General features: G+C 39.4%; 1 protein-coding gene across 4 annotated transcripts in view; it reads left to right on the top strand.

The window, feature by feature from the left end:
- The window catches only part of AK8 (adenylate kinase 8), a 79,394-nt gene that overhangs the window by 16,577 nt on the left and 47,554 nt on the right, over positions 1-15,263 (top strand). For 3 of the 4 annotated variants that reach the window (XM_069873261.1, XM_069873260.1, XM_069873264.1), the window contains 4 exons: positions 187-236; positions 919-1,032; positions 6,364-6,432; positions 14,752-14,833. In XM_069873261.1, the coding sequence (XP_069729362.1) occupies positions 187-236; positions 919-1,032; positions 6,364-6,432; positions 14,752-14,833 (315 nt within the window). The remainder of the gene's footprint in view (positions 1-186; positions 237-918; positions 1,033-6,363; positions 6,433-14,751; positions 14,834-15,263) is intronic. The other variant, XM_069873263.1, reaches the window with a different exon arrangement.

Here is a 15,263-nt window from a genome sequence, read left to right as displayed (position 1 = left end):
TCAATGACTTAACGTTTCCCCCTTCTCCTCAGCAGAGCCCAATCCTGCAGTCTCCCTTCAGGCACGTTTCCAACTGAAATAACTGTTTCATTATAATTACCTTTACATTATGCAATGCAATAGTGAGAAACTATTTGGGACTTTTGCTGTTCTGCATCTTGATACTCACATATTCTTGTTTCCTAGCTCCCAGAATATGTGTACTTGGTCCGCCTGCCTCTGGGAAAACCACAGTTGTAAGTACGCTGCCTCCAATGCTATAATGCTGCCCAGTCCCCTTTTTCTTTCTACTGAAATCAGCACTGGTGAAAATTTCATTCCGAGAAAATTATTTTCAGAATTGTTAAAGAGATAGAAGAGCACAAAACAAGTCGATGGGGGCATTTCTAAGGAGTGTTACACTGCAGGTTAAACGGAGTAGAGGTAGTGATGCTGCTCTAATGCAACAGAATTCTGCCTGCTGGCTATTCCCAGCTTTTTATCAGGACTAATTAATCTGGAAAGAGCTTCATAGTGATACATTTGTGGTATTCCCATATTGCGGATTGCTTCATTTTCATGGCCAGTTTTCTGTCTTGACCACTGGTACCGCTGAATTGAAAAAGTCAAAGTTGTATTTGAGCCACAGAGAAAGCTGACCACAAAAACTTTGCAGATGGTGGCGGCTGCAAGCTAGGAAGACTGTTTCCTTCTTTAAAATCTGCGTTGTAGCATAGTGCACGCTGGAGATGAAAAAGACCTTATTCAAAGCTGTAGATTCTTGAACATCTTCATAAGAGACTGCTTAAAGTTGCACAAATAGCCTGTTTACTTTAATAGCAGGCTAGGAAAACACTGCCTCTCTGCCGCCTTCTGAAAAAAATGCTTCATTTTCTTTCCAAATATTTCAACCTGTATGTTTTTTTCTTCTTCCCTCAGGCAATGTGGCTTTGTAAACATTTGGATGCCATACGTATCTCTCAGGAGACTTTGTTATTCAAGGAGATATTAGCGCTGACAAAGGAAGCAAAGGCATGTAAAGAAAGAAAAGAGGTGTGTAAGAGCATAAAATACTAGTAGTTCTCATGTCACAGAAGAGGAATTATATAGCATTCCCATGATTTCCACTGCTATGAATTGAGCAGATCAGAGTAAATGTTCTTATATCTACAGCGGTTTGTACACTGGTTTGTCTGTATGCAAGTAGAGGGTCTTTCCGAGAAGGTGGGTAGTCTCTGCTAGATGAGAAGTTCTGAACAAAGATGAAAATGTATCATTGGATAAAATAGACGCAGGAGAGGACACCAGCATAAAGTAATTAATGGAGGGCCTGAAAACATTAACCTTACACAAGCAACAGAATTAAGAGAGGGCCAGGTATGCACAATACAATTTAAAGAAGGGTTCATTGTATCATTAGACAAAGCATCTTCTATTTCAGTATGTTTGATACTCTCGGTAAAATAAGCATTAATCCCTGAGGTCTCCTTTGGTACAAAATGCTCTGGAAAATGTGTACACAAAGAACTTTTTTTGATCTGACAGAGCTACTTAGTTGTGCATGCTTGATTTCTCTGTAGCATGACACAAATAACTTAACTTGGTGCATTAACTCAAAAGCAGCATGACAGTCCAGTCAGTTATTGAAAATCCTAGAAGCTTTTACTCTGAGGCAAGAGCAGCTGACTCAGGAGATCATTCTGTTCTTGGACTGATGTTCTCTACCATACTCCAAGTATCCAGTTTGCTCCAGATGGGTTTTTAAATCCGTTCATGCTTCATTGTGGGCCTCCAAACTGATGTTCAAAGGAGTTGGTCCAAAGAACACTTTTTCCAGATGTCATGACTCACAGGATTAGTTAATCAGCAATGCAATTGTCTGGTTATTAAAGGCTACTGACAAGTACATTGGAAAAATATGTTGAAAGACTATCCTGAACACACAGAAGCACTTCTGCTTCCGATTCCTTTTAGCTGATTCCTTCCTCCAGACCATCAAGGTGTTCCATGAGTACTAGAATGGAAGAGGTTTGCTTTTCTATGACTCTAGCAAGTCCACTAGTTTGCGTTTCTCTTTTTCTTCCTCATCACATATTTTCATAAAAATCTGAAGCAGTTTCGTATCTGTGAAAATTCTACGCCGCTGTTAAATTTGATTGAAATTGTCCAACAATCTGCTGAGGTGGTAGATAATGTGATAAATAGATTATTTTTGTTTTTCCATAGGAAATTAGGCTGAAAATAGGGTTGTGTTTATTACAGTGAGTGAAGTTTAGAGATGCCTCATGTAATATGCTTAAAGATCTGGGAGAAGAAGAGTTCATTAAACTCACTGAACTTACTGGCAAAAAGGTTTGCTTTTGGCTGAGATGATATAAAATGATTCTTATCAAGAATATGTACTTCGAAACCTTCCTTCTAATTATTAAAGATTGTTTTGCTAGCTTCATAAACTTCAACTTAGAGAGGAAGAATTTGAAACAAAAATTCCCTTTGGTTTAATTACTGTAATTATTAACATATTTCAGTCCGTACAGATGCACTTTCAAGGGTGTCCTTTTGGGCTTATTTGATTTTTAAAAAGATGGATGGTGCTGAAGATGAAAGTGAAAAATGTCAAGGCTAATCAGGTAGTAAGTTTTGCCCAAAGAGAATCTGGTGGTGGTTTGGTACTGAGCGGTTTGCCTTTGTTTTTGAGATGTTAGATCCTAGAAGAACGTTTTCACTGAATCATTTCTTTTGTTCTTTTATTAGAGTTTGATTCTTCAAATGTAACTCCTAAAAGCAAGAGGGAAATCCCTGCTTCTTTTAAATCAATGCAGGCTTTCCAGTGACTTAAAATGTACCCAAAAGGCTATCTCAAGAGCTGTATTTTCCTTTACTGGTTCATGTATGCTGCCTAAATCTACTTTTGCTGTAACTGACCCCTGGTTAAGCTGAAGCAAGTGGTAAACTTGACTCCTCTAGCATACGTATCATCCATCAACACCGATAGGGTTTGAGTATCTCTTTAGGAACGGAACAATAGCTGTTTATTCTGCCTTTGATACAACCAAGGTATTAAAAAGTTGAAGTCCTGGCCAAAGCAATTTAATAAATGGAAAGAGGAAGAGCAGGAACCAAGGCTCCATTTTTGAATGTCTGGTGTGAAGATCGTATAACGCAATTTAATGTTGTAAGAAGTACGTTTCATGTGTATAAGGTTACTGTGACTAAATTAACCCCAGTGCCAAAGGTCGTTCATTTTTAGGTCAGTAGGCCAATGTTACTAGATCTAGGCAAATGCTGCAAAAAGGTCTGTAAATGTTTATTCACATATTTCACTTACTTACCTTCAGCCAAGCTTTCATCTCTTTTGTGTTCAGTTCTAGTGAACATTAAAGCATTTGAGGTTTCCTGGCCCAAGACTTCATGGAAGGCATACTTAAAATAAGTGATTCTTCTCTGAAGCTCAATTTTTAAAGTTGGACATGCAATCATTCTCTAGCACACACCTGGCCACTTACTAATGAGCACTGCTCAGGTAGTGAATTTTAAATATTGACTCTTCAAAGCAAAATGTGATCATTCTGCACGTAAAAAATATTCTAAAAAGAAGTCAAATATTTTTGAATATTCAATAAATTTGAAGAACCACGAGCTATCAATAAATATTCCATGAACAGAAAAAGCGGGTACATTTTTGGATAAATCATTGCAAATTATTCCCTCATCTCTAGTTATTATAATGCTAATAGAAAGCACCTTCAGCCTTTTCCTGTAGTGAAGTCTACTGATGAGCTATTGCATGTTTCACTTTTCTTGTTAACTGGATAAAATAAGAATTTGAAACAACTGTGATAATTGTGGGCTTGTGGGATGGGTGTGCACTTAATGCTATATGAAATTGCTTTTATATAACCCAATTCCTTCAAACTTGACTGCTTCTCTCTCCAAGACGCAAACTTGGAGAAGACAGAATTTTTTTAGCTATAGCTGTTTTCAGAACAAATACATCCTAAACTTCCAATAAAAATACCAAGTGAGAGTGTTCCTCCCCTCTTAAAAAGTGTAGGATTTTATGAAAAGATCACTGAAGTGTAACTCTGAGTAGATTGGGCACATGAGTTGAAGTATGACTTGCCTAAAATAACATGAAATACTTAAATTAATCATGATTAAGTACAGTTTTTTGGCAGCGTGGAACTAGTGATTAACCAGTGTGTATAGAGAAGTGGTCTGAACATAGAATGTGATAGCAGCAGGTCTTTTCAGTAATCAAATCGAATGTTGGTGCAAGCACCAAGTGCCTTAGATAACTACTCGTGGTTATCAAACGCACGTGTGTCCATTAGAGCAGGTTTCTGGGAGGTGCAGTCCCATCTACCAGGCTCATGATCTATTTATGTGAGTGTTTACGAGCGAGAAATTGCAAATGTGCTAGCTGACATGTATCAGATTTAATGATTTCTAGTGGAATAATTAGGCATTCTACAAACAAGCCATTGAAAATGCTTTTGTAGGCCACCGCTCAGCAGGAGGAAAACTGACCAGGAAATGAGGCTGGAATTGATCCACAGAGAGCAGAAGGAACTAAACCACCAAAATCTCTGTGTGCGTGTCCTCGATTTTTTCTGTTCAATAGACTCTTCTGCAAAGAGAGGACTGTGAAAGCCACCGCGCTGAAAGGAGTTAGGATAATTTTGGTTTAAATTACTTTGGCAAGGCTTAGCAGAGTGGACCCCCAGCAGTCGCCAGCCTGTCTTGACATGACACATCAAAGAAGCAAGCAAGACACGAGCTGTTTCTGAGAGCAGCGTGATGCACCTTTGGAAGGTGACAGACTCAAAGCCCCAGTCCCAGACTCCAGCGGCGAGAGGCTGCAGGAGGCTTTGACGCACCACCCTGTGGGACCCGCTGACTTGCAAGAAACACAGCAATCTCTTTCCCTTTTTCTCTTTCACCTGCTTGAACGTTGCCTTGTGAATGGCTGATATTAAGGAAAGGCACTGAGACCTGGGGATAGCAGAGAGAAACAACGCAAGAAAACCCACTGCCTGACTGGGCCACCTTATCTGTTCCACAGCCAGAGGAGGACTCGGCTCTTTTGGGTATTTTTGAATGCTTGCTCCACTCTGCTTTGAAGTGTTTTGTGTGGTAGCGTTGCTACCGCTCCTGGTGAAATTGTTTCATGTTCTCATGAAGCAGATTGTTATGAAATCTTTGCGCATAGCCACATTTTCATTATATCGATCTGCATACTTTAGGATAACATAAGCCACAGAAATGCTCTCCTTTAGGATATTGTCCTTCAGACAGTTTGGTTAGAAAAAAAAAAGAGATGGGAGCCCACAATCTTTGGGACTGCATGGAACAAAGAGTCAAGCTCATGTCGTTAAGTGAAAGATAGTATTTTGACTTGAGAAGTAGAGAATCTGACTGCAGAATTTGTTCTGTTTGTCTTACTAATAACGACAAAAAGTGAGACTGAGACAAACCATTTAGTCAAATGATTAACAGCTGCCCTCTTGGCACGGACAAAGGTTTAGACTTTATCAAGTTTATCTGCCCAACACAAGAGTTTTTTCAACCAAGCTCAGTACAGAATGAAGGTCTAAATCAACAAGATCGGGAAGAAAATTCTTACAAGAAGGAAAGAATGTTTTTTTTAATTTCTTGTCGGGAAATCTAATATAATAATGGAAGAAATATTGGAGGGGGAGTGCTAAATCTGTAGAGGAACCTTGTTCTTCTGTCAGGTAGAAAATACTGTCTTATAAAACATCTCTAGATATGGGCAAAGTAATAATAGCAGAAAGAAACAGCACTTCTGAAAATATTCTGAAACCCGCAGTTTCAATCCCATTTCACAGCCCTGAGTTTAAAAATAAACTAAAATTAAAATTAACCATGAAATATATTTTAAATAAACTTTCTGGATAATGAAAGAGTGAGAATTACTTGTAACTGTAAGACAGACCTCCAGAAAATCAGACTCTCTGTCATTTGCTTGGTTTGAGATCCTTCTTGTCTCACATAGTAGATGTTAAGATCACTGATGCGGAGTCCTCTGGCACGTGGAGCAGTTCGGGATCAGAGATTTTTGGTAAAGAAAGGACGACTTGTGGATTTGATGTTCTGGTGGAGCCCTTTGTAGGTTTGATGTCCAAGTGTGCAAAAATCATGGATGTCGGCTTTGTGTTCAGCTTACCTTTTGCACTGATGTTTGTGCCCTTATTAACTCTCTGATCTATTATGTTAATGACCTGGGACTTGCACAGATTTAATTATTTATTTTTAAGGCGACATCTCACTTCACCTTTAACCGGAATACGCCTGCATGGTAAAATTCCTTTTGAACTCAATTGTGAATATTCAGCCTTTTTTTTTTTGTTCTTTCTTTAGAAAATTCCCAACGCGCTTTGGGCCAATCTGATCCAGGAACGTCTGTCAAACGTGGACTGCATCAAACAAGTAAGAATTGCTCCTCAGAGGGCCGGTGGATAAGCACTTACACAACTCGTGCATAGTAGTTAGCATTCCGAGTCCTGAGCAGAGGAGGGAATGGGGGCAAATCACTGGGGGCTCTGGAGCGGGTTGCTTTCTTGAACATCAGCAGAGGGAGTTTGGAGCTTTATTAACAGGATAAAGGGGAGGATGAGAGTATGCATATGCTAATCTGCTAGCACAGAGATGATCAAAGGCTGAACAAGCATAGCTTTGTTGATTGCCTGGGGCAACTGGCAGAGATATAGTGGACAAAACAGATAAACAGTAAATATATAAAAATCAATATGTTAAAATCATAACTCTTATTGAGCAAAGGATGAAAAAAAGAGTTTAACATTACTCATTTCAATTTTATTTTTCATTGTGTCTTTTTTTTTCCCCTCTTCCTGTGTTAGGAAAACCTGCATTTGAATATATTCTCTTCTAGGTAATAATTAACATGTTCACTGTTAGTTTAGACAAATAGGCAACTGAATGGGTTTAACTGTGTTCACAAATGTGTAGCTTCCCCCCACCCCGCCCCGTGTGCTTAGCATTAACATTAGCAGAGACTAATGGTTGGACTCGATGATCTGGTGGGTCTCTTCCAACATGGTAATTCTATGATTCTATGACTTTTAACGTAGAACCAGAAGAGAAAAGTATTTTAATATTGTTGGCATGAATGTCTGGACTCAAGGAAGGCAAAATCTTTTTTGTGAGTTTCCTTTAAATTCTCAGATGTTGTTATGGTTTATTGAGTCCATAATCAACCCATTATTAGGGGTAATTTGTGAGAGATATGCTGATCTAATGGATAAAACCCTGTTTCTAAACAGTGTCAAAACATGGACTGCACACTATTTGATGCACTTCTTGGGAGGAAGATGTCCAGTCTGACTGGAAAGGTTGCATTTATGAAGGACTGAACAGCTTTTTGCAAATAAATAGAACATGTTTTTGAAACAGTCACGCTGTCACACCAACACCTTTGGGTCAGGGGGTGACCAGCACTTCCTAACCTCATAGAGATATTGCAAGGCTCATGGTTCTATTAAAATCTGTTGCTTCTCAACATCATCACCATCTACCTTGTTGGTTTTATAATGCAGGGCTGGTAACTAAGATCTCATTGAAGTGTGAAAAAGCATTACACACTGAAAGAAACTGGAAATGTTGTAAACCTTATATCTTGTACTTCTTTCTCTGTCTCTGTGATTTTTGGTGTAGTCTCCAATGATCTTTGGACCAGATCCTTCCATCCATGTAAAACAAAATCATCTTGGGGGCTGTCCTTGTAGGTTTTAAGATAGTATTTCTGCTGCACGGAGGTGTCAACAGGGACAGAGGAATATCAAGGATGTTAAAAAGAACAGTTGAGAAAAATCTATCCCTGATTGAAGTGTTTGGATTTTAATAATGTGAATGGTTGCCAAAGAAGTCTTCAGTGCAAAGTCAACTATCTTGGCTTAAGCTACTGATGGAAATGGCCTTCAATGGACCTGCCTTGCGTAAGCTAGCTCAGACGGTCAGTTACAGTGTGCGAACTGTGGAGAGGATAACTTGATCGGGATGGTAATGAATAGCTGGGGATGTAATCTCTTAAATTGCTCCCGTTTGACAGGTTTGCTAGAGGACATCTGTCTGTGTCGTATTTCCGTTGCGAGCGTCTAGCTGTAGCCAAACAGGCAGAAGCTGGTCTCTTTAAGCAGTATCTTAGAACCAGCAACAGCTCAGCTTCGACCCATCCCATTATCTAATCCACTGGTTGCATGAGAATTTAATTTAGAATGCTGCCCGCTGGTGTTTAATGTTACTGAGAAAAGTCATTAAGCTAAAACAAACCTTTCCTTGCCCAGCTAATCTTGTTCTTCTGCCAGTTCACAGAAGAGTGCATGACAGGGCCTTTATTTGCCTTGGGAACTATATTGCTGTAGAAGTCCTTCCTTTTCCATCAGAGAAAGCTCTGAAGAAGTAGAACTAAGTTAATTTGGGTGATTTTTGAGTATTTCATTACATTTTTAGCTACATTCAGGTTTAACAAGACTGGGGTGCATTACAGATGACAGCATAGGGCTCCTTCTCCCTCAGAGAAGTGTGAGCGATTGTTTTTATGAAGGGAAATTCATGAAACAGAAACCTAGCTCACCTCTAAATTATTTCAGATTTGTACCAGGTATAAATCACACTGACATTCATGGGGCTGAATTCCTGCAACTTTAGACTAACATAATGATGAGTTGAACCCTGGGCTTCTAAACTGCACTGGAATTTGCTTTCACGGGGAATAACCCAGGTGTTAGGATTTTAAAACATACTGGTAACTGCAAAGTGTGGGTTTTTCTGATGCCCAGTCCTGAGTTCTTTCCATTTACTGTGAACAAATAAAATCTACTTGGCCATGCAGACGAAACACAGATTTTAGGCAAAATGCACACTGCTGTAAGTTCAAGCTCTTATTTTCTTCCTAAACTTTGCTGCTGCTTCTCTTTGAATCCCTTTCCTGCACTGGTACAATCGAGACCTGGGAAGACTGTAGAAGAATTTTCTGCTTCATTTTTTATGAGGACACAGCCCCCTCCCCTTCTTTTCCAAATAGACCATTTTCTGTGTTTTAGGATCCTGTGTTTCTTGCTCCATGCTTCATCACTTGGGAGACTGAAACAATGATTTTTGGATCTTTAGAAAGAAAGGAGTAAAGAGATTGGCAGAAAAACTGAGGGTTATCAATTTTTCTCTAAAAAATACTGTAGACCTTGCTCCATAATTGATCTATTAATTTTGAATTTGCAAATCAGCATTAAATTTTTGCATTGCTAGTCACTGTGCTTGAATTACATGGGTCTGTCTGGTTTCTCTTGAAGGTCTTTTTAGCTGAGCTATTTTATTTATCTATTATTTAGCACTCCAGATCAAATGTCTGGTAGCATTTAATGTATTTGTTTATCTGTACTAAAGTCATGCAGGACTTGGGCCTTTTAATTTGCAGGAGAACCTGTTTCAAAACACACACATGGTGTGCCAGCTTGTTCCTTTTTGTGGCAGTTTGAATTAAAGAGTGTAGCTGAGGAACACCTGAGAAACCAGTGTTGTCAGCTCTGGATATACTAGCAAATGAGCCACAAAAAAAGACTACGAATGTCAACATTTTTTATGTAAGCAGTGCAATGAGATATCATGGATACACAGCCAGTCAGGTGATTGTATGATTTGCTACCTTGTCCTTGCGGCAAGATGTAGAGCATCCATCTCAAGTGAAACTTCTCCTCTAGAGAGCATGTTTAAAATATCTTTAAACCTGTAAAAATGAAAGTAAGTTAGAAAGATGAGAAGCCCAAGAGAGAAACTGCCCTTCTGAGTGCTAAGTGCTGAGCTTTAGGCTGGTTTCGGTCCCCAGACTCCGCGTCCCTCTCTAAGACACTAACGGCTCTCGGGTGCTGCTGGTACTTAGCAGGGGGCACAGGGGAGATGGCAAGGTGCCCCTGGTGCTTTCAGTAGTTTTGATTTCATATTTTCTCTCAGGCGTAGGAGCTGCTGGGTCTGTCTGTCCGCTAATGCTGTCTGGAGGAGAGCTGCAGGGTGGCAATCACTGCTGTCAGTTAGCTAGTAGATTAATAACTCTTCAATTTGGGACTTTTGTAACAGGAGCTCTAAAACCTCTTCAACATGCTTATTTCTCTGCCTGATTTAAAGAAGGTATGTTTCCAACAGCTAATTTTTCCAGTGTTTGTTGTGATACTGTTAAAGTGAATTTTGTATAACCGAGATCCGTTGCTCTCCTAGGCTGCTTCCACCTTATGCTTTTTTCCTCCTGTGCTTTTTATAATCATTGGCATGGTTGTCATTTGCCTTCTTAATAGAGAGGGAAGGATCTCTCAGTGACTGTTCTTTTAACTATTAGGTCATATAAACTGAGTAAGGTGACAACATGGCTAAAATACCAACAGCTGCATGGTGTCCTGGCTAGATTTTATGTTCCTGTTATTGCTAGTAACACTGAACCAGTGCTGGATGTCTTACAGAATTAGGAGGGGAAAAAAATCCCTTTACAAAGCTTCACTGACATCAGGCAAGAATGAAGTAGATATTATCGGTCTTGTTACAGTTTCAGCTGCTTTTAGAAAAAAAATACTTTTCAAAGTGGTGATGATTATTAAAAAATCTTTTTATTAATAAGGACATGAAAGCTTCCTCACATTGTATGTGTCTCTTCCATCTGAAAGGTGATCTATGCATTTTAACTACCATATTTTCCTCATGCGATTGGAAAGAGAATTAATACCGTGATTTTTTTTTTTTTTTCCATCGTGGAACAGATTTATGCTATTTCTTTTGAAACATGAGTCAGCATTATTTTACTGAAGATGTTAATAGATTAGGAGCAGTGTGTCGGACCATCGTACCACCAGCTGTTTGTTTTATTTCTCCTTGTGGTGTCATTGGCTTGGCATTAATTGTCCCGCTTTCATCCCACTGACAGTAGGAACACAGGATTTTTTGCACCATTGTTTTGACACTCACAGGTTTATAGATGTCACAGGCATTCTCCAAGGAGAACATTTTTATTGATCAACAGCTCTGCTGAGACTCTGTGTTGTGTGTTCTCCTAATACAAATGGAGTTAGGACTGCGAGGGATCAGATGGGTAGGTCTTCCAGCATACGCAGAAAACTTATTGCAAGCATTATATTAGAACCTGGGACTTGTGAAGCTGATATGAAGACTTTTCATCTTACAGAGTTAGTACCTGTTGGCTACGGCACCTCTGACTGCTGGTGGTGTGGAGGGAATTTATGGAACAGGGAAAGGCTGGTGAAGAGATTGCTACATGATGAACTTGTGAGAGAGCGAGCTGAGCAGCCTTGCTTGTGTCTTAGGACCATTTGAAATCTAAGCTTAGGGCAGCAATTAACATGGGCAGTGGCAGAATTACTTTTGGTTGGTATTAAATAGCTCAGAGGAGTAGAGGCCATCCTTGGAAGGAAAGGAAAAGGGAGGAATGGTCATCAGTTCTTTCTGGTTTTACCTTGGCAGATACAGATCATCATGTCTGTGAAACTCCATGGAAGGATACTGGTGTTACATTTATCTGAGGAGAAAACCTACCTATTCACTGTCTTTGTTGTTTTCCAGGACAAATGTGGTGGTTTTGGGGTTTTTTTAGAAGCTTTCCAGCATACTTAACCTACAAAAATAATGTGGGGAATAAAAGATTTTTTCTAATGGGAAATTTGGTAGAGTTGGAGCTTCTTCTATTACCTTCACTACTAACGTTGATGGACTGCAGGAGCTGGGTTGAGAATTGCTTTACCATGCTCCTCAGCCTGCTGTTTTCTGAAAACCTCAGAAATTTTGGACCCACGCTGGCAAAGCTATCACTTTTTTTCTTTTTCATTATTGCCTGTCCCCTTTCTTCAGGTAAGAGTGAAAGGCGTAATGCTTTTTCAAAAAGGATGATGTCAAAAACCTGTTGTGATGATCTGATCTCTTAAAGGCAGCAGTATTCACAGTCTTTGATCCTTCTGCTTGTGGCTGAGATTTCTTTCAGATGTGCTGTGCAGTTCAGCATTATTTCTTTGCACTATCCTGTTTCATTATTCTAAGGAAATATCAATTTTGGATTTGTCATTTAAAAAAAAAACAAACACAAAAAACCCAAAATGAGGCTTTTCAGGCCACATAGTTAGAGAGAATGGAATACCCACCTCGTTATTATTGGGGTGGAAAGCCTGGAAGTACGTAGGTCAGCAGAGGAATGAGAGTTACATTCAGGAGTGACCTTGAGCATTTCTCTTTCTCCAGGTTCCTGAAATCTGGAGAGGAAAGTGATAGCTTTGAAAGTCCTTCCTCGTTGCTGTTTTTCAGCATGGCACGAGTCTCAAAGGAGCACTTCACCTGGCATTGTAGAAATAGCAGAATTATTTTATTTGCAGCAGTCTTCAGCTGGGAAAGGACTAAGGTTTCCAGCTGAAAGAGAGGGAACAGTGACCACAGAGTAAAGGCACTGTGGAATTCCTCACTTTCAGGCTTTGTTCCACCCTTGATGTGATAGGGTACGATCCATGCCTGGATGTAAGGTTACTGCTATCAAGAACAAAAAATAGCTGGCTGCTTAAAGAAACAAATTTACCGTGTGAAGCTGCTAATTACACTTTAATGATAGTCAGGAGGGCAAAAAAAGACCAGTGTTTGCATAAAGTATGATAGGCATATTTTAAGTCAGGTCTTGCTCTGCTGTGTCTCGCTTCCTCTTGCTTCGTTCCCAAGCCACACTCCCTTTTTACTCCTCTTTTTCTTCTTCTTCTCCTTTTTTTTTTTTTTTTTATCTGTGACATCTGCTTGGAGCTTGTCCCTCCTGTGATACCACACTACTTGCAGCTGTTCAGACCTCCAGCTCTGAGCTGTGCATGGGGTGCCCTGAGCATACGGCCTTTTTGATGTGTGATAAAACAGAACCAAGCCACTGGGGGTATGGAGAGGGAGTGCAGCAGAATATCAATAAACCTGTTCTGAACAAAGCTGTGGCTCTGTGGTGGAATAGACATTTCACTGAAGTGTCAAGTAGATGGATAATGTATTCTAATTAGGGACTGACTGATACCCTGGATCTCAGAGACCTTTGGAAATAAGATCCAAAATGCTAACTATTTTTGTAGCATGTGTTTATCTTGCATTTATTTAATGCCTTAAAACAGATTTGTTGCTGGAAGCTATTTCTTGAGCAATGTTTTCTTACATTTTAAAAACTTTCAGCTATAAAATTGCTTATTGCCTCTTTGAAGGACCTTTGAAATTTGTAGATAAACCTCTTGAAGTTTGCTATACGTTGTTAAAATACAATATTGTGATTACTGCCTGTTGCTCAGTTCGTGATTTTGAGCAATAAGCTGTAGTGACATCAGAAGCAATGATTCTGTGGGGCTTTTTGGTTTGTTTTGGTGCACCTGGAGTGGAGAACGTGATTTGTAGTCTGTGTAAATTGGTGCAGATTTATTAGCTTCAGCCCTCTGATGCTGTTCCTCCCTAGAAGAGGATCTGGGCCTTTGTAGGTGTTGTACGAGCACAATATATTCAGAACTAGTGCTGAAGTTCCTAGTTGTACTGCTAAAAATATTGTGCAGCCTTGGCTCCTGGAAGTCCCAAAGGATAAATTGATTTCTCAGCACCTGTGTGACCTTAGACAGCGGTTCATTCTAATTTGACAGAGCAAACACTGGGAGTGGCAAAAAAGCCTTGCAGTTACTTCAGTCTCTTATTTTCTACGGATACCAGCAGGATGACATGTTCCTGAAGCCAGGCTAATTAAAGAATTTTAAATAGTCTAATCTATTTTCTTGTGTAATTGGAATATCCCCGTTTCCTTCTATAGAAGTCACGGAGAGCTGATTCCCTGGAATATTTCTAAAACCTTTGGACCCCGTACTGACCGAGCTTCAGATTTATGTGGGGGAATGATAATGATTGCTAGCTAATGCAATATTAAAACATCTCCTTTATTTCAGTACAAAGATGGTTTCCAGATTTATTGTAGGATGACAAAGTTATTTTGGAGTATAGGGTATAGAGACAAGGATCTGTGTTCTTTAACCAATAAATTAGACCAAGTTTAGAAGATTCAGACTTGCAGCTGGGAAGTGGATTAGATTTCAAATACTGCACCCCATAAAGTAAGTGAGGCTGCAGCTCTCCTACGGTATTTCACAGATCTGTAAATGTTTTTTTAAAGATGCTCAATCCAACACTTAGCTGGCTATAACAAGGACTTAAGGGAGCAAAAGGCTCTTTTTTCTTTCTTCTTTTTTCTTTCTTTTGCTCTGTTGCTTCATTAGCTTTGGGAACACTGGTTCCATTACTGTGAGTTTTCCTGTATAATTTAAGAAAATAATGAAAGCATGCATATTTTCCTCTGTGTTCTTGGCATTAAATCCGTCTTTAGATTTGTTTAGCCTCTCTTTTTATACACAGTGTGGGCTGGTATCCTTTTGAATATTTCAAAACTCTTGAAATTGTTTTCGGCTGTTTTTATTCGAGATGGAGGGTTTTTTTTTAAGATTGAAACATTAAAAAAAATATATTGCTATGATGCGTAAGTACCCATTGCACAGTGATTTTAGTGCATGCCATTTCACAAAAACATCAATGCTCCATGTTTGCTTTCTTCTTTCACATGCATCCATAGCAAATACTGTGCCATTGCGAGATCAGAATGCAGTGATTTTTGTGCAAATAGTACTGGTATTTACTGCTAAATTTTGTGGTTTCTCTTCCAAGATCAATAACTGTTTCCTGTTTTTTCTTCAATAGGGATGGATTTTGGAAGGTTTCCCTGAAAATCAGGAACAGGCATGGATGCTGCAATCATCTGGCATCATTCCTAGGCATGTCGGTAAGCAGCACAAGGTTTATGGATGATTGCATCCAGTAGGAAAGACTAGATGTGTTTCTCCCAAGAAATCCTTAATAAAGTGAATATTATTCAATCATAAATTCATTATAAATCCAATCCTTATAAATTCACTGCGAACGCTGGCACCAGCAGACAGCAGGATGTTTCAGTAGGGCTCAGATTCACCTAAAAATTCAAGGTAACATGTGAGACATTAAACCGTGTCTTTCACACGTGAACCCTTTTCTTCTTACACTTTAGACTTCAGTAAATTCAAGACCACTCCAGCCAGTGTCTCGGAGAGCGATATACAGCTTTGCTTCTGCTCTAGGAGTTGGTCAATATTTTCTCTGACTTCCATTTCAGCCTTTATCCTCAGCCCAAAACAACTCCTCATTTACTAAATACAAATCCATCCTTCTGTTGAATG

The sequence above is a fragment of the Phaenicophaeus curvirostris genome, chromosome 20 (assembly GCF_032191515.1).
Source record: "Phaenicophaeus curvirostris isolate KB17595 chromosome 20, BPBGC_Pcur_1.0, whole genome shotgun sequence".
Classification (NCBI taxonomy): domain Eukaryota; kingdom Metazoa; phylum Chordata; class Aves; order Cuculiformes; family Cuculidae; genus Phaenicophaeus; species Phaenicophaeus curvirostris.
The sequence above is the reverse complement of the archived record's forward strand: the minus strand, read 5'-3'. Positions and strand labels throughout refer to the sequence as shown.